This window comes from Delphinapterus leucas, chromosome 2 (genome assembly GCF_059928025.1).
Source record: "Delphinapterus leucas isolate spDelLeu-1000000601 "Yukka" chromosome 2, BTC_Dleu_Yukka2, whole genome shotgun sequence".
Classification (NCBI taxonomy): Eukaryota; Metazoa; Chordata; class Mammalia; order Artiodactyla; family Monodontidae; genus Delphinapterus; species Delphinapterus leucas.
The window spans coordinates 63,609,487-63,628,437 of NC_143130.1; the positions used below are offsets into that span (position 1 = coordinate 63,609,487).

At 57.1% G+C, this 18,951-nt stretch overlaps 1 protein-coding gene across 7 annotated transcripts; it reads right to left on the reverse strand.

Annotated features, from left to right (window-relative positions):
* Positions 1-324: 324 nt before the first annotated feature.
* Positions 325-16,930, reverse strand: SNX33 (sorting nexin 33). 7 transcript variants are annotated; one of them, XM_089906984.1, is made up of 4 exons: positions 16,867-16,930; positions 13,045-15,945; positions 6,813-7,018; positions 1,747-2,003 (listed from the first exon to the last, which is right to left on the reverse strand). In XM_089906984.1, the coding sequence occupies exons 2-4, from the start codon at positions 14,513-14,515 to the stop codon at positions 1,884-1,886; spliced, it is 1,797 nt and encodes a 598-aa protein (XP_089763110.1). In that variant the 5' UTR covers positions 14,516-15,945; positions 16,867-16,930; the 3' UTR covers positions 1,747-1,883. The 7 variants fall into 7 exon arrangements, with proteins under 7 accessions (XP_089763113.1, XP_089763110.1, XP_089763112.1 ...); XM_089906986.1 differs by lacking the exon at positions 16,867-16,930 and having other exon boundaries at positions 13,045-14,894; positions 15,498-16,232; XM_089906985.1 differs by lacking the exon at positions 16,867-16,930 and having other exon boundaries at positions 13,045-14,894; positions 15,489-16,232.
* Between the last annotated feature and the right edge of the window lie 2,021 nt (positions 16,931-18,951).

Below are 18,951 nucleotides of genomic sequence, written 5' to 3' on the forward strand. Positions count from 1 at the left end.
TAGCATTTCCCTCCCAGCTCTCACTCCCATCCCCCATATTGGCCCCTTGAGCAAGGAGGCTCCTGACTCACTCTCTTCCTTCCCCAGAAGCCTGCCTCTGACCCCAGCTCCCTGCCCTTGGCCTCATCTGTCCAGCCGCCTCCACCGCAGCCAGATCCTGCTCACACACCCCAGCCTGAGGCCCTACAGAAAATTAGCATCGAATATTTGCTCGATGCTCTCTATGGGCCAAGCCCTCTGCTCTTCCACCTGCTGCCTTGAAGGCACGCAGCTACCTCCACCCAATGCCCACCAGCTACCCCCACTGCCCCACTCCCCTCAATGCCCGGCACTCCTGCAGTCGCTCTACAGCAGGACGGTTGCCCCCACCCTGCCCAGCCTGCCAGCCTTGGAAGGGTGGCCTGGTGCAGTGGGAACAGCACAGCTCTGTGTCCAGGCAGAATCAGAACTACCACTGAGCAGCTGCATGATCTCACACAGGTGACTCAGTGCCCCTGAGTCTCCGTGTGCTATAAAATATTGGCAGTAGCTCTCACCGTCCAGACCGTTGTGACCAGTGAGATAACTCATGGGAGGTACTTAGCCCAATGCCCAGCCCAGAGTAGCACACGGTCGCTGTTGCGCACTCAGGCCCAGCCCTGACACCCACCCACCGTGTGGCCTTAGAGGGCTCATCCAATCAGTTTTCTCACTCATTTAGTCGGGGAACGACATTCTTGGCCCTGCCTCTCTCAAGTGCTGCTCAGAGGCTGGTAATCCCAGCTACTCCTTACTGGGCACTTGCTATGTGCTCATATAACCCTCCTAACCGCCATCTGGAACGCCTGTTATAAATGGAGAAATGGAAGCGTGGAACAGTTCAAAAACATCCCTAAAACAAGTAGGTGTAGAGAGGATTTGCACTCAGGCTCAGCCACTCGGGTCCTGCCTCTGAGGAGTGGAGGGAAAGGGGCTTTGCTGTCTGGGGGGCAGCAAAGGCTGTCTGCTGGAGCCTCATTCTACCCTCACTCAGAGCACCGCTTCCAAAATGGCAACAAAGGGAATAAGGTCAGCCTGGAAGAGGCTCCAAGTGCCTCCAGGCTCCAGCCAGCCTCCAGCTCCTACCTCAGGCATCAGCCATTTGCCTTCCAACACGGGTGGCCCAGGCCTGCGTACCACTCACAGCGGCTCGGTTACTCTACACGTCCCTCACTGGGCCCCATTTCCTGGCCTGTAAAATGATGTTGATAATCTTTTGCGTACAGAGTGGTTGTGCAATACTCGCCATCCAGTGTCCACCACAGTGCCACTTGCACTGGGGGAGGTAGAAGCCCCAGAGGCTGGAGATTCAGGGGGAGAGGAGACTTGGACCCCTTCCCAGGTAGAACCAGACCTCAGGAGACACAGGGTAAGCAGCCTCCCAGAGCGCCTTGTGCTTGAGCGTGTGGTGGAGGCTGTGGAATGATTGTGCCAGCCCCTTGAGGTTCCCTGAGGCCCACAGGGGCAATTGAGGGAATCTGGAGTGCCCCAAACTGAGAAAGGGCCAGACCCACGGAGGCTTAAGGGTGGGGATCAAAGGAGCAGGTGGTGGGAAGGCAGGAGGTAGGGGAAAATGACCAAAGGGTCCGATGCTAACCTAGGACCATGGTGGGCACCACAGGCCCAGGGCCAGGGTCCAGGAGCCCTGCGAGAACCCACAACAATGTTTGCAGCCAAGGGGTAAAAAAGTAGCAGAACACCTAAAGGCAAAAGAAAGAAAAGACAAAATCAAAATGAAGAAAATTTAATTAAATATCTACAAGACATTGTCAAGTAATTAACAGAACCCAGCTCAAGTAGGTATATGTGAACGACCTTTAATGTGGAATGCCAGCAAATTTTCATGAGTGATAGGATGAGGGAATTCAGCTTCTAAAATTCAAAGTGCCAGGGGCCTGCGTAGGGTCTTCAAATGTGCCATCCCCAAAACTTACATGCCTCCCTGGGGAAAGGAGTGGTCCCCAAATTGATGTCAGATTACTTTTCTGTCAGGTGGGTTAATGAGAAAGCAAAAGAGAAAGTCAAGGTCAGTTACAGAAAAGTGAAGTGATGTTCCTCGCACATGTTCATTTGTAATCGGAGACCCTGAGTCACTGCAGACTCTGTGCAATGCTGCCCTCAGCCTCTTCATCCCTGGGGGGCTGGCGGGACTCACCGGACCCTCAAAGCCCCTGCACATTTCAGCAGTTGGTTTGCCAGCCTCCCATTATTTCACAACTCTGGAACGAAGATCTGCTACCCCTTCTTCCTCCAGACCTACGTGAGTTAATCAAGGTGACTTTAGGGAATGAAGCCAGAGAGCTGGGCTCAAGTCCAGCCCCACCTCGGCCCCACTGTGTGATCCTAGGCAGTTCCCATCCTCCCTCTGGCCAAGCCTCAGTCTCTCTGTCTGTGAAATGGAATAATAATGCCTACCAGGGCTGCCATGCGGACCAAGGAGGCCACAGCTGTGTGAGACACTGCTTTTTAAACAGACTGGACTGTATCGGGGTTTGACTAACAAAACAAAACCAAAGGAAAAAAAGCTTTGTTGAACTCGGGAGTGGGGTTTCACAATCAACCCTTCTGAGCTATGTCTGGGGGAGGTGAATTTTTATGTTTCCTCATGGTCTTTTTGCCAGGGCTTACCATCTCCTCTTGCCCCAAACAGCGGAAGGAGGTACCAGAGCCACAGTGGTGGGGAAGCAGGTTGGGGTGGGTTGGGGGTGGGTGAGGGAGCCAAGCTGGCTTGGCTCCTGGAGGACTGAGTCAGCGGGCAGGCAGGCAGGGCGGGCCCAGTCCTCAAAGGCTCGGGGAGGAGATGGTGCAGGAATGTTCCTCCCGCCCAGGCCTGGGCCCTGCCCACCACATCCTGGCTCCTGCTCTCTGATGCTGCAGCCTCAGCTCTGGCTCCGAAGATGGGAGATGCTCAGAGCTTTGTTGAGTAGGTTCAGCCAGGGGCCTTCAGAGGCAGTCTGGCCCTGGGGACTGACCCAGGGGTGGGCAAGGCCAGGCCAGAACCTGATGGGAATTGGGCTCTGACCCTAGAGCGTACCCCCGCCCCACTGGGTGATGCAGCCGAATGGCACCGGCCACTAGACCTCAAGTTTCCCATCTCCGCAATGAGGAACCGAACTTGCTGGTGTCAGATGATGGATGACCGCGGCTGGCTCCCCCAGGAGGAGGCGCAGGTGGAGTCCAAGAGCACCTAATTTGTGACCCATTGGCCATGTGCATGTGTGACTTCATGGCCGTGTGTGTCGCTATGGGAGTGTATGACCGTGCACAGTACTATGGTATGGCTGTGAGCGACGACGTGGCTGAGACTGACAACATGTATGCGGGCGTGGACGAGGCTGTGAATGTGTGACAGTCTGTGGCACTGTGGCTGGGAGTGCAGTTGTGCAAGCACATGACCATGCACATGTGTGTGAGTGTGGAGCCTGGTGTGACCTGTGTGCCGTGCGCAGGTTGTATGGCTCTGTCTGCTTTGGGTTGGGCAACTGCGTCTGTGACCAGGCCTGGCTCTGCTACAGCCGTGGCACAGCTGTGGCATGGTGGTTCATGGCACTCCTGTGTCCAGGAAGCAATAGGATGCAGAATCTGAGGGCCACCTCCATCCCCAACCCCCATATGTGGCCACAAAGCAGACTCCTTTCCTGGGCTGGGCCAAGACTGGGGATCAGAGGTCCCCCACCCCCCAGCTCCAGGTCCTGGTAGTTGCCCAGGGCAGAAAGAGAAGCCTTGTTTTCCACCCGCCTCAGGGAGGAAACTGGAGGCAGCTGGGCTCAGCTCAGTCTGGAACATCTGCCTGGCATGAGACTGAGGCCAGCCCGCAGGCCCAGCCACCACCAGGATACCCCCCCACACACACTGGTCCCCAGTCCCCTGCCGAAAGAGGCTCCGGCCAGCCCAGACAAATCTCAAATTCCCCCAACACTCAAACCCACACAGAGATAGAAAGAAACCAGAGAGAAGGGCTGTGACATCCTCACTTCCCATCACATGTACGTCTGTCCCTGCCTAGAGCCCTCAGGATGCCTGGAGGAGGCCTGGCCCATCCCCAGACTTCACGTTCTGATGCTTTTCCTAGGCACAAGCCCCTCCTGAGAAAAGCGTCAGACCAACCCCTCACCCGGAGGATGGAAGGCATGGGAGGTGGGCCCCACTCAAGAAAGAGACACAAGAGGGCAATACTATTCCCAGGGCAAGAAGCGTGAACAGGGGATTTTCCAGGCACTGTGTGTTGAGAAGAGCATTCCCACCGCCCCAGCGCTGACTGGGCCTGGGAAGGAGACCCCCACCGCCCTGCCCATGGTCAGAGCGCTCACTGCAGAAGGCCGCAGTGAGGTTGGAGCGGGGAGGAGGTTAAGGGTGGAGCGGGGAAGAGGTTAAGGGTGGGAAGGTCCTCGGATGTGTTGGAAAATGAACGAAGGAGGGCAGGGAGGAGAGAAAGGAAAATTCCACAGAAAGTCCCAAATCTGACCTAATTTTGACCCAGGGCCAGGGGCCCATTCCAAAAGTTCCTCTGAGGACTCTCTGCCCTGAACAGGGAGCCTCTGCTGCCCCTTCCCCACTGCACCTGCCACCCCTTACTCTACCTCACTGCCATGAGCTCCCCTGCCCCCAGCCCGGCCAAAGCCTCCCCTGATGTCCAGACCCCAGCAGCCCTCCCTCCACCAAGTCCCCATTGCCCCAAGAGAACCGCGGCCCCCCAGCCCTCCTCTTTCCCGTGTGCAAACAGATTCCTGTTCATCCTGCCTGGGACACCCCCAAGGGCACAGCTGGGGGGTCCACCTCAGTTTCCAACTGGGCAGCCACAGCAGGCCTGGGCAGCCTGGACTGGACGGCTTGGGGAAGGACACAGGTTCTGAGACCCACCCCCTCCCCTGGACTGGGGCTTTCCTGGGGGCAAGGCTGGGATATGCCCTCCCGGGGAGAGGAACCCCCTATCGATTAGACTGTCCCTTCCTCACGTGACCTTCAGTCCTAGATCACAGAGCAGCAAAGCCAAACCCCTGGCAAGACTCCACCCATTTGAGAGATGACGACAGTGAGGTCTGGGAAGGGTATGCATCCAGCTGGGGTCCAGGGCCACCCAGAGGTCCCCAGCTAGCCCCTGCCTCCAGCACCATCCTCCCCCCAACTTCTGAGGTTCTGGGGTAAATGTTGTGCCCATCACGACCTCAGAATCTGGTCCAATCGCTCCCAGGGACAATTAGGGCTGTATCCTTCCCCACTCCCTCATGCCCCGCTGGGATCCAAATAAGGAGTCATATTTTTGTTATCTTAACTGTAAAAGGTTTATCAAGAAAACAAGAAAGAAAGAAGATTGAAGCAGCAGCAGCCAGGAACAGCCATGACCTCCTAGGGGCGGCCAGCAGTGGCACCTGTCAGTTCCCCCAACCCACTGCTGGACGACGCGCTGGCCTGGGGGTGTGGGGGGAGCCCCCTCGAGGATGTAAACATGGGTAGGAGACAGCACAATCCCACCAGGACCTGAACCGGCATCACAGTGAGGTTGGCTGTGGGCAGGTGGGCCGAGGATCCCTGGGGTGGTGGGTAAGCTGGCCCCTGGGAGCCTGAGGCCCAAGCCTGCTTGGAGTTTGGGAGCTATTGCTGGTGAACTCAAATACCCAGTAACTTCTGGGTGTCCCCTCCAGAAAGGTGCCACCAGGGTCCTGGGATCCGAGGCTTGTCTTAGCACCTTGAGCCCAGGGCAAAGATGCTGCATGGTCCCCTAACCAAGGGGTGAGGGGGCTCAGCTGGTGAAGGGGAGTCAGGAGGGAGTTGGCCTGCAGCCCCTCCTGTGGGTGGGGGGGGCGGAGGTGGGGCGGGGACAGGGGCATGGGAGCAAGGCAGATCCCTCCCCTCTGTCACACAAGGGGACACCACTGAGGGGTGCACCAAACTTGCTTGGGAGGGGCTTCCCTGGTGGTGCAGTGGTTGGGAGTCCGCCTGCCGATGCGGGGGGCGCGGGTTCGTGCCCCTGTCCGGGAGGATCCCGTATGCCGCGGAGCGGCTGGGCCCGTGAGCCGTGGCCGCTGGGCCTGCGCGTCCGGGGACTGCGCTCCGTGGCGGGAGAGGCCACGGCAGTGAGGGGCACACATACCACAAAAACAAACAAACAAACAAAAAACTTGCTTGGGAAAGCTAAAGGAGAGAAGACGGGGTCTTTCCATGCCTCCACAGTCTTGCCCATGCTGTCCTTCTCCTCTGAACGCCCTCCCCACCTACTGTCCCCACTTACTGTCTGGCAGGTCCTTGTCATTCTTCAAGACACTACGCCATGGAGTCATTCCTAACTGGCAGAACGAGTGGTCCTTTCTGTGAGCTATTTACCATCAATCTTTCTGTACTGCCCCTGCCTGTTTCTGGGTCTGACCCCCACCTCAATTGGGGACTCCCCAAGAGCAGGCGTGTCGCAGCCCTGGATGCCCAGTGTCTGACCCGGGGCCGCAGCAGGCCTGCGCGTCTGCTGAATGAACGAGGGGATGGTGGCCAGGTGAGCGAGCGCTATAGGCTCTAGGGGAGGCTAAGACCCTGGCCTGACCTCAAGTGACTGACCAGCAGCCCAGGCCTTGACCTGGAGGGCTCCTGGCCCCATCCTCACCCCTGCTGTGCCCCTATCTCTAAGGGGTGGGGGACTTCCCCAGGGATATCCATGACTCCCGCAAAGCCCACCCCTGACCAGCCAGGCACTGCTGGTGTGGGAAGGTCTGGAGGGCAGCATGCATCGCAGCCACCAGGCCCCAGGGGACACGTGGTCAGAGGCTGTCATACATGTGCAGCGTCTTCTCCAGCTGCTGGCCTACCCGCTGGTAGAAGAGGATCTGCTGGCGCAGGTAGCTCTGCATCATGTGCTTGAAGTCGAGCTCGCGGCGCTGGTGGAAGTGGTTCATCTCAGCCTGCAGGGCGAAGCCCACCACGCGGCAGCGCCTGCGAATGCCATCTGCCTCGTCCTGCGCCATGCGGCCCTCGTCACTCATGCGCTGGCTCTCCTTCACCTTGGCGAAGGCACCTGGCACGGGCAGAGCAGAGGACAAGGACAAGTTAGGGCTCCGGTCTCCCCAGTTCACTCCCTAACCCCACGGTGAGACCCGGGTCCAGGCAGACAATACCCTCATCGGCTGAACTAAGGCCTCGCTCTTGGACTCCAGAGTCCAGACCCATGGTCCAGCCACCTGGGTGTCTCCACCAGGATGTCCACCAAACCCTCACCTTCAGCACATCCTAAACCAGATGCACCATCTTCCCTCCAAACCTGTGGCGACGCCAGCAGCCCACACCTGACCTGCCCTGCCAGCTGATTGACTTCTAGGACCAGGCCGTCCCCACCCACCACAGGCCTCGTCACCCCTCACGCTGGCTCCCCATTCACCTCCAACATCACCTCCTCCAGGAAGCCTTCCCTGCAGCCCCAGTATATCAGGTGCCTCCCAGTGCTCTCAGGTGCCCTGGGCTTCCCTCTGCCACAGCTCTTACCACCCTGTGGTTTCTCTGACCGCTTCCTTCTGGGCTGTGAGCTCAATGTCTCTAGCATCCAGAACAAAGCCTAGCCCACAGCAGATCCTGATATGTGTCTGCTAAGCTGATTCAACCTCACTGGACTGCTACCATAGGCCCCTCATGGGTCTCCCCACCTCAGTCTCAGCCTCTGAGAGGTTCTCCATAGCACCTGAAGAGCAGCCAAGCTGGGTACCCACAGCTCCAAGCCTCCCCTGGCTTCCTTCTGCCTGCAGAGCTAGGTCCCCCATTCTCCTGGCCTGTGAGGCCCTCTGGGAGTTGACCCCTGCACCCGTTCCACGCTGACCCCACGTTCATCAAATTCAGCTTTCTTTCCTACCTTCCTATCTCTGCCCCCTGGATCCCTATGCGTAATTCAAGGCTCTGATGGGGTGCCACTTCTCCACGGAGCATCCCCCAGGCAGACCGCCTCCCTATCTCAGCTCACCAGGGCTCTCCCCACCCCCATCACCCAGCCGATTCTAAAACAGAGCCTCAAAAGCCACCTGGAGTTTTCCTTTGTGTGTGTCTCCCCACATATAGGCCCTGCTCCCTCCTCACCCCAGCCCCCAGGGGACTAGAGGAAGCCATTATAATAACCAGGTGACAGATGGGGGGTCAGGGGATAAACCTGGGGAAGGGACCCAATTTGGAAGAATGTGAATTAATCAACAAGCACTTGGTGAAAGAATTTCAGTTCTGAATTAACAGCACTTGACGGATTCCGTGCTGAAGCCGGTGGGGGCAGTTGCTGAGGCGGTGAGGCAGTCTCCCTGCGCCTGGCAGGTACTCCTTGCAGGGCTGTAGGGAATCCACTGTGTGAAGAAGATTAAGGAGGTGGGAGGGGTTGGCACTCCCCGAGCGCTTCAAAAGCATCCACTGCACACAAGTAACACGCTCGTTTTTCATGTTTCCCACCTCTCCCTTAAGGAGGTCTCTCATGGACCTTTGAAACGTATTCCTTTTACTCCAAGTCGTTCAAATGCATCCAGGATGCATTTATGGAGCATCTACTACAGGCTGGAAATAACTCTGAATGCCTTTAGAAGGAGCGGTACCTATATTAGATGGCAAGTGTGTGGCTAATTGGCAAAGAGTGGCATTTCGAGCGGACAGACTCAAATTTGGAGCATTTCCAGGGCTGCTCACACAGCACCTAAAAGAACTCTGCAGTCCCCAGCTCCCAGCCCACTCAGTCCTTTTGCCACCTTCTTTGAACCACTTCTCGCCTCCTGTTCCATACTGACTGCCCAGGTCTGGGCAGCAGGAGAGGAATCACCCCAAGGCCCAAGATGAGGACCCCTTGAGAGGTTTCGGAGCTGGAGTGGCCCTAGAGACTAGCTGTCCAACACCCACAACCACCCCTCACTCTCCACCCCCACACTGTGCAGAGGAAACTCAGGACCTGGCAGGAGGGCACTTGCCGAGGGGCTCACAGCCTCTTTCCTGCTCCAAAAGTGGGGGATGCCTGGCCCAGAGGCATCCCTGCACAGCTGGGGGTAGACACCACTTCTACTGCAAGGAGCCTAGGCCAGATCCCCCAGGCGTATGTGTGGGGCATCCAGACAATGGACTTAGGAATTTGAGAAGGTCCCAAGGGGTAAAAAGAACCATAAGAAGCAAAGTAGGAAAGAGCAGGACAAAGAAACTAGAGTCAGGCTTCAGCAAAGGGCACCTACTAGCCTGGATTCCACCTTCCTGAGAAAGTCTGGGTGCGCTGGGAGTGGACTTGCATTTAAGAAAGGTTTTCTTGCCCATGGCCTTAGAGGAAGGAAACTGAGGCCCAGATAATAGGAATGAATCTATTGCAATTGCTAGGTATCTGCAGACAGGCAGGGAGCCAGAGATGGGGGGCAAAGGCTGTGGGGGAAGGGGGAGGCCCCACCCTGCTCCCTGTCACCCCTCCACCCTGTGACTCCAATGTGGGACTGGGACCAGCTAACACTAATGCACCCCAGAGACAGACTGGGACTCAGGGCTCAGGCCTGTCTCCCGTCACCTGACACATTCCACCTAGGACTCAACCTGAGAGCTGAGGGCCCAGGGGCACCTCCTAACCTGGCAGTTGTCCTGTAGGCTGGGTCCCAGGAACAGGGAAAGGAGGGTTGGAGCTTCACAGCCCCAGGGTCCCAGACATATCCCCTAAACTGCCACCTTAATCTATCTTGTCCCTACCTCTTGGAGGTAGTTACCACCCACCCTAGGTTGAGGGCAGGAGGTCTGAGTCCTAGTCCCACTGTGTCACCTCCAACAAGGGCTACAGGTCTCCCCACTGTCAAATGGGACATGTTGGACTAGATGTGATGCTGCTGACAATTGCTCACAGCGGAATAGCACTTTAGAGTTTCCACATCAGTAAAATGGGATGGCACCTGACAGAGTAAGAGCTCCCCTCGCAACTATGTGCAAACTGCTTTTCAGTCCCAGCCAAGACCCAGCTGGTGGTGGCTCCTGGTGATACAATTCTTTGTTCTTCAGAGCCTAGGAGGGGAGGTAGAGGGAGAGCTAGATGATGGCCCAGAGCATAGAGGCTGGACCCACCTATTCCCCCAGGCAAGAACTTGGTCCTGCAAAAGGGCCACTTTGCCTTGGCCAACCTGAGAGCTCCATGGCCCCTCCACGCATGCTCTGTGGTCCAGGGCCTGCCTCCAGCCTGCCAAGGATGCCAGCTCAGTTGGTGCTAGAACACCCAACCCCCTCCCTGCTCCCTCCCCTTCTGGCTTGTCTACCCCAGGCACCCATCCCTTAGGGAGCTCCCTCCCCTATCTGTCTGGCACAGTAGAAACAGCCTGGCTGTGGAGTCAGAGACACCTGGGCTCCGGCTCCTGCTCTGATTATCATTCCTCCTCACTGCCGCTCACCTGAAAACGGAGGGAACCACATCAGTCTCCGTGGCTTGTGATGAGTCTTAGGACCGAGCCCTGCCCTGGCTGGCTCTCAGGCAGGGGCCCTGGACAGTCACTGTTGCCCCTTGTTGTCCCAGCGTAACTATTACTAAGGCTCTCTTTCACCCCCAAGATTGCCCTGGTTTGGATGGTAAATTACATGGTTGCCCTTCTCTTAGGAGACCCCTAAACTGAGCTCCAGGGGCTGGGCCAGTGGGCAGACAGGCTGGCACCTCAGTGCCAACCAGGTTCCATGGCCCATTTTCCTAAGTTTTCTTAGGTGAGGAAACTCTTTCAGGGTCACCTCAGAGGCAACATTTGTCCAAATCCTGGTCTCCTGACCTCTCCTAGGCCTCCCATCTCCTTCCTTCCAAGGCCTGTCCCACATGCTTGCCATCTTTCAGATGTATGAACAGGCTGGACAGAATCCTGGGGACCCAGGGCCCAATTTTCCTGCTCCTTCCTCTGTGAAACGGCTCCATCCACAGGGCCAACATGGGATCCCCCCTCCCCCCATCAGGCTGTGGTTCCCCCAATTATGTCTCAGCCAGATTCCAAGCCCCCCTCCCTAACTTGCCCCACCACGGGCCTAGGAGTGGCAGTGCAGAGCCCAGAAGGGGGAAGAGTAAGCCCAAAAGAACTTGGCTTAATGCGGAGGGGTCCTCCAGGTCCGGGAAGGTGGGGCAGCCTCTGCCTGAGGTTGAACACATCACCCCAGGCCCCTCACCTTAGAAACACCTCCAGTGGAAACTCAGAAGTGGCCTCTCTCAGCCCTGTCTCCCTGCCCCAGGGTCAGAAAGGCCAGTGTGGCTTTACTCCCTCCTGCTTCAGTGGGAGCCTGGGAGTATGGGTATGGGGTTGCCTTCCTGCCCCCTGCTCTGCCCTGGGTGAGGGTCCCCAGACACTGCATGGGGGCAGCTGTTTAATCACTATGTCCCTGCTTCCCCCCATCCTGCTGCCCACACAGGAACATGCCATCCAAGGAGCTGGTTGAACCAGCTTTCCCAGGCCGTAGCACAGCAGTGAGCGTGGCTCCACTTCCGCACAGGGTGACACCTGCCCCAGTGGGCCCCAGCCACCAGCCCTGCCCAATCCCTGCCCAGAGCTCAGAGCCAGATCTAAGGCTTCACTCTGTCCTCGACCAGACCCTCCCCAGGAGTCTCTCCCCTACCCACCCCTTTGAAGGCCTAAGAGCTCACTGTGTCCGCCTTCCCTTGTCTTACAGATCGGGAAACTAACTCCCCTGAGAGGGGAAAGCACTTCCCAGGGACACATAGCAAACTGGGGGCAGAGCCAAGACCAGAACGCAGGCCTCATGTCTCCTGAAGCCGAAAGAAGGGAAGGAGGAAGAGAGGAATGTGGAGAAGAGAAAAAAACGGCAGAGAGGAGAAGGAGGAAGAGAAAGTGAGGGGAGAAAGGAGGCTGGGAGCTGGAGAAGTTCTAGAAGTTAACCTCCTGGTAAAGGAGAACAAGGCGGGTTTACTCCAGACTCTCCTGGGGACCAGGTAGTGTGGTGCTGTTTGCTGTCCCCCAGGCAGTCCAGAGGCCTGCCTCCTGGCCTCACCCAGAGGAAAACTCCCCACCAAGCTAGGCCCGACCTCAGGGCCTAGGGGCCTGGGAGCCAGCCCCACGCCCTGCAGACGTTCTTCCTTAGTTACCAAGCAGCCCTGGGGAGGACCACACCTCTCTCCTGCCCTGCCTGTAGTCCCCAAGACTCAGCCGCCTGCCGGGTCAGCTCCTGACTCACTGCTCAGGCAAGAAGAGAAGCCAGGCTGGGGAAGGGGGAATTGGATGGACCATGGGGGTAGTGCCCTGGGCCCCCGCTTCCTCCCCCAGCCCAGCCCGGGTGCCCCTAGGTGACCCGGCTATGAGTCACTTCCCTGGAAGTTCCTTGACAGCCCCACAGTAACAAGGACCCATCCTGTCCCTCCCGTAGGGAGGGGGCCGTGAGAACTGAACACATGGCTGGGCTTGGGAGGTGGCCGAGATGGATGCGTCCTTGGGGAGGTGCAGGAGGAAGGGTCCGTCCCAGCTGGGCCATGGACTCCTTGTGCAACCACCATTCTGTGGACGCAGCTTCTTCATCTGCAAAATAGGGGCAGCCGCTCTCCAAAACACAGATAGGGAGGGAGCTCACAGATAGCATATGCAGCGGTGAGAACGGGCTCTGCAGCTGCAAAGGCAGGGAGGCAAGCTTGTGACAAGTGGGAAGACAGGCTACACTCTGTGCTCTTGTTATCTGGGTCTGTGTCCATGACCCCTTGCGGGCTCCTCAAGGGCAAGTCCTGGGCCCCAGTCAGCTCCGTGTTCCCAGACCCCAGCCTGATATCTTGAAGGGCTCAAAGCATGATGGGTAAATGAGTAAATGAGACAGAAACAGAGAAAACGAATGAATGAATGAACGAACGAACAGACAACAAGAAGGTAAGCAGTGAACTCCATGAGCACAGGGATCAGACCTGCCCATCATAATATCCCTTAACCTAGAATAGTACCTGCCACCTGGTAGGTGCTCGACACACTTGTTGAACATATGAATGAGACAGAGACAGAAAGACTAGCTGCACCGTTCTGCGCGGTCTAGGCCATCCTCATACCCCCAGTGCCCAGCAGAACGCAGATGCTGTAAGGATCTCCAGCCCACACTGGCTCTTACCTTTCTGCAGGTGGATGATGTCGGGGAAGTTGGAGAGCAGGCCCTGGTAGAGAGACAGCGTGTCAAGCATCTGGAAGAGGTCGTTCTTGGGCTGCTCGGCAAACATCTCACCCACGGCTTCATAGGTACGGCCCGTGTGAGAAATGGCGCTGTTGAGCGCTTCGGAGCTGAAGGGGGGGTCCATCTGGAAGGCATGACTGATGGCCTGGAAGGCATTGCCCAGCTTCTGGAATTCCTTGCGGAAGCCCCCCACATGCTTGCGCACCAGCTCCGATGCTACGGTGCTGAGCTGCAGGACGCTGTCGTCCATCTTCTTGCTGAAGGCTTTGAAGGTGTCCACACGGTCCTCCACATCCTGCAGGTCCTGGTGCTCTGTGGGGATCTGGAAGGTAAGCAGGAAGCTGGCGCCCACCATCTCGTCCTTCTCGGCCCGGCGTTTGCCCATCTTCCACTGCTTGTCATCCAGGCAGCTAAGGAAATGTTGGAAGCCCTCGTACTGGGACAGCACAGGGTGGCTAGTCATGTGGTCCATCCAGAGGATGAGCCGCCGCTTCCGCTTCTCAATGAAGTCCTCCTCGAAGCGGCCTGTGGCCTGCTTCTCTGGCAGGTGGGGCACCGAGATGACAGTGAACTTGTGCAGCAGGCGGTTGTAGAGCCAGTCGAAGTGTTTGTAGCGCCTGTAGACAGGTGAGCCAGCGTGTGTGGGTGTGAGCTTGTAGGAGATGTAGCTTTTGATGCCCTTGAATTTGGTCTGTTTGGTGGGGTCCTCCACGGAGCAGGCAAATGGGTGGGGGTTGGCCTTCCACTGGGGGCCACGAGGGCCCATTTCAATGGAGTATGTCTCAGCGATCTTGGCCATCATGGGCACATCACCCAGGATGAAGGCCTCCACGCCAGAGCGCACAAAGCACGAGAAGCGGTTGAGGTTGCGCCCCACCACGCTGCCTCGCTTGGCAGATGCCAGGCTGTCCTGCCGCTCCAGGGGTGGCTTGGGCCGGAAGGCCATGTGTTGGCTGGGGTAGGCACCAGGGTAGGAGAGGTTGAGTGGGGGGTGCCCGTTGGTGCCCAGCCCACCAGCCCGTGGTTCCTCCACCACTGTGCATCCATCATCCCAGTCATCCCAGTCATCATCATCGTCCTCCTCGAAACTACCCTGGTTTGAGAGGAAGCCACTGCCCCCACCACTCCAGGAAGGGTCTGCCACGCTGGAGCCGTCATATAAGCTCACCTGAGTGCCCAGAGAGCCTGCAGGACTGCTGGAGTAGTCGGCATGGTTGGAGCTGGTGCCAGAACGGATGATCTCCACGTAAGAGGCAGGGAAGAGCCCTGTCTCACCGCGGCTGTTCTGGCCCTGCAGCCATCCATCCAGCGAGGTCTCGCTGAAAACAACTAGGTCCTCATCCTGCTGGATGCTGATTTCCTCCTTGTTCTCACTGCGGAAGTCATAGAGGGCTCGGCCTTTTAGTGCCATGTCTGGGCCAGTGGTAGAGAAAGATGAGGACAGAGTCCTGCCCAGAACTGGGGACACTTGCTAGGGTGTCCAAGAATGCACTAGCAACTCAAGGTCTGCCACAGCCCTCAGTCTCTCAGCCCCTACGGCAGGGTCTCAGCACCCACAGATGGTGTCGGGCCTCCCTCTCTTCAAAGCAATGTCCACGGCCCAGAAAACAGGTCTCCCTGCACACGCCTGTGAGCAGGGAGAGCTCATGTCCATGGTCTTCCTCCCTTCCTTCCTCAGCCCCTAAAAGGGAGAGTCTCTCCTCCTCCCACTCCCAGAAGAAAAGTCAAGTGACTCGGAGAAGTCAGCTCTGAGAGGGCAAGAATTTGACACTCTCCACTGGAACAATGTTCTAAAATAGAAGAGAATCACTCAGAAACCACCGTCCCAGAAACCCCAGCAGCTCTGGCTCCCAGCTCCTTCTGGCTCCACAGGCCTTGGGAGGCTCTCACATTCCTCTGTAGATCTGCTCCTTCCTCCTTCCTCCTCCTCTTCCTGGGCCACTGGGTTTTCAAAAATCCAGAAAATCCAAGAGGGGCAAGGAGAAAAGCAGCAGCCTCCTGAATCGAATCCAAGGGTGGATGTGTCCGGCTTCACAACGAGCCAGGCCGGGAAAACAAGGACTGAGGCTTACACAACAGGCCGCCAACGCTTCGACCCCGGCGGCCCGGCCCGGCCCGGCCCCCAGCCCCCAGCCGGCTGGGGCGCCCTCTCCCCGCCCCCAAGGGACCGGCCCCCGCCCCGGGGAAAGGAGGGGACGCGACGAGGCGCTCGGGCGACTTCTGGCCACTAGCTGAGTGGCCTCTTTTGTTTGCCTAATTCCTCAGCAGTTTCTGAGCCTGAAGCTGACCCAGATCTGAGTCCAAGGACCCCCGGCCAAAGGTAACCCCGCGGTAACCGGTCCCCGTACGCGGGACGTGGACCCCCACCCTTCGCGTGCACGCACACACTCAACAGGAGTTTGGAGAGTGAGCTCTGGAGAGCAGATGGCCCGGCCGACTGTCCGTCCTCCGCTCTGCCCCGCGGGGTCCCGCCGGTGGGCGGCGGGCTGCGCCCCCAGCCCGCCTTCCTCTCCAGCGTTCGCAGCCCCTCTGCGCCGCCAGTGAGAAGCCAGCTCCAAAACAACAACAAAAAAGGCGATTCCGGGAGGTGGCGTCCCGAGGAAGGAGGGAATAGCCGACGGGGGGGAGGTGAGGCGGGGGGGAGGTGAGGGGTGGGGAGAGGGAGGGAGAACGACAAGCAGGCTGGGGAATTGGGCGAACTCCACAGCACTTCCGTGCGTCCTGGCTGGCCGCGGACTGCCCGGCTCCGCCCTCCCACGGGCCTGGGGCTCAGGAGCCGGGGCTCCCGCCTACTCCTCGCTTTTCCTTCTGGCAGTCACCCTCACTCACTTGCGCTGAGATCTGGATGCGAGAGAGAAAGGAGACGGTCGGGGAATAGGGCCAGCCTGTCCGCCCTGGCTGGGAGACACCTCTCACCCCGAGGGGCTTAAGCGCCGAGCGACGGAGCTCTGCGGCCGCCGCCTCGCCTCCTCGCCTCCTGGGCTCCGTCACCCTCCTGCCTTTTCCGCGACGCAAGTGAGGCAAACTCCTAAAGTTTGTGAAGTGCGGTGCTTACAAGAAGGGCGCCAGAGCCGGGACCCCGGAGAGAGGGTGGAGGAAGGGCGTGGAGACCCGCAGACGCCCCCCTCTCGTTTCCCTGCCCCCCTCTCGTTCCCCTGCCCCCCACCCCAGCTCTGGGGAGGGGAACGGGGCCGTGGCGCCGCCCGGGGATTGCTCTCTGGAGGGGGCCCCAGAGCCAGCGGCGCCCTCATGGAAGAAGACTGAGAAGGTTTGGATAGTTTAGATACGGGCTGCTGCGGGTCCTAGTACCCTAGCCAGACAAGGCCAGGAGCAACCCTGTCTTGGGCGACTTCCTTCGGGGCGGGGGAAGACAAGACTCTACATCTGTAGCGACGGTAACAAGACCCGGCAGGATCGGGTTCCGTGTCGCTTCTTGCGGCGGCCGGCGGAGACTGGATGTCCTGTCTTTGCCGGCAGCACCCAGGAGAGAGGAGTGGTCGGGGTAGGGTTCCGGGAAGAGGTAAAGGGGACTTGACCCTGGGCATTGATTCTGCCAGGCACTGTGCTGGGCACTGGAGATTACAGTACAACAAGGCAGACGGAGAGTTTGACACCCTCTTGTCAAATGACAAGTCCACCCTCTTGTTCTTCATTCTTTCATTCTGTCTCTCATTCATCCAACCTTCCACTCAAGGAAACATTAACTGAGTATTCTGTACCAGTCCCCTTGGTTTACAAAGACGAATAAGGCATTGTCCTTACCTACCAGAAGCTCAGATGTGTCAGGACAAGTAAAGAGATGTTCCCTGCCCGGTGAGACCAGTGCCATGAAATGTGAATGGGAGGGCACCTATTCCAGCCTGGGTTGAGCAAGGATCAAGGAAGGCTTTCTGGAGGAGGAGGTACCTAAGGTGAAGCAAAGGCTTTGGGCCCTACTCCCCTTCCTGGCTAAGCCCTGGAGCCTTGTCTACCGCTCTAACTAGAACTTCCTTCCCCCTCATTCTCATTCCTCCCACTTGTTGCAGATTAACTGGCACAAGGTAGCGCTATAAAGGTGGGCACCTTAGGCTGTTTTGAGGGGTGTAATTTGCATGCCTCTGGCTCCAAAAACCAATTTCACTGGTGCAGTGAGTAGATCCAATTCCCTAGTCAGAGCTGGCATTTGGCCGGGATACAGGCTTATGTCCAAACCCCAGAAGCCCAGGTATTAACTTACACAGAGAAATTCAACTGTCAGGCAGACCCAAATATTTGTATCAATAGATCAAGGCAGTTTGGGCTGCTTCTTAGGAAGCCCAGTTACCAGAAGTTTAGCGCAGGGAACCTGGAAACCCCAAGAGGGGAAGAAAGGATGGTATAAGTCTCTCAGCCAAGAAGCCTTGAGATCTTGTCCCCCGCCATAGGGGCAGTCTTGATTCTAAGGACTCAGTTCAGCCTAGTATCTTCAGGACCAGAGCCTGAATATGTTTCCCCAGCTGCTTTGGGGGCACCCCTTTTCTTTGATCTTCTGTTCGCAGAGCCTCTCTCCAAGCTGGGTTTAAGAGTAGCAGCTACTTCCTTAGTGCTTGCTGAGTGCTAGACTCCTGTAAACATTTTACCTTTATTAGCTCACTTAATACAATTGATGGGATCTCTGCTCACCCAGCTAGGGGCCTAGTGTAGCCCCACCCCACTGAGGGGCCCCCAGCCACCACCCTGGTGGTCTTTAGTTGGTTCCCAAATACTTCAGTCACATATTTATGCACATTTACACCTTGGATTTACTCTCATATCTGTTCAGGGGTGGAGGGAGGGTGGTTTCTATCTCACAGTGGCCACCTTATTTCCAGGTTCTTGGGGGAAACTCATTCTGCACCTTCACAGAGATTTCCAGAACCTATATCTTCTATTTCCAACCCTCTTCAAATCTCTGGGTAACAGGGCCCGCAGTTACTAATCTCAGGCAACTGCACTAACTTTTGTGGTTCCCTACACCCTGCCCATGCCTTTGGAAAAAGTCCCTTTATTAAATTCTCCTCACATTACTCTAATTGGAGTGTGTTCTCTCTTTCCTGATGGGACCCTGATTTGGACACAGGAAACAGCATCCATCCCCCATCCAGATAGATAACTTTCCTCCTTTAGGAAAGGAATCAGCAAGGGAGAGCTGTGGCCAGTGGTTTCCAGGCTAACTCCGCTGGTGGCAGCGTGGTGAACACACTGGACTATTACTATAGTGATGCAGACAAGAGATGATGAGGGCCTGAGGTAGGGCAGGGGTAATGGGCTGGGGAGAAGTAAATTTGAGATTCTATGGGGGTAGAACAGACTAGAATGACAACCAACAAGATGTAGGTATTGAGGGAAAAGTCAACCCACATCTTTAGAACATAGATTCTCAACTCCACTTTCCCCACCAGCTACTTCCCCATTTATGTGCTCACCTTTGCAGCAAATTCCTCAAAATAGCCATCTCTACTAGCTGCCTGCAACATCTTTCCTCCCTTTCTCTTCTTAAACCCCTCTAGCCATTCTTTCACCCTCACACTCCACTGAAACTATGCTTATCAAAGTCATCAGTGACCTATTGGCTATTCTCAGCCCTCCTCTTAGCCTCTCAGTAGCATTTGACCAGGTTGCTCACTACTTCCCCCTGGATACACTGTCTTCACTTGCACTGGAGAGACCATACTCTCCCGGTTTCCCTTCTACTACACTGGTTCATCCGCTTCTCTCCAATAATTCTTTTCTTTTTTTAAGATTTATTTATTGGATGCTTTTGGGGTCTTCGCAGACCAGGGCTCGAACCCCTGTCCCCTGCATTGGCAGGAGGATTCTTAACCACTGCGCCACCAGGGCAGCCCCTCT

Excerpts from the sequence above, each read along its gene's own strand:
- SNX33 (XM_089906984.1), bottom strand. The coding sequence starts at position 14,515 with ATGGCACTAAAAGGCCGAGCCCTCTATGACTTCCGCAGTGAGAACAAG. Across the intron at positions 7,019-13,044 it reads CATCATCCACCTGCAGAAAG|GTGCCTTCGCCAAGGTGAAG; the intron begins GTAAGAGCCAGT and ends TGCCCGTGCCAG. Across the intron at positions 2,004-6,812 it reads AGATCCTCTTCTACCAGCGG|AAAAGTAATCTGACATCAAT; the intron begins GTAGGCCAGCAG and ends CCCACCTGACAG.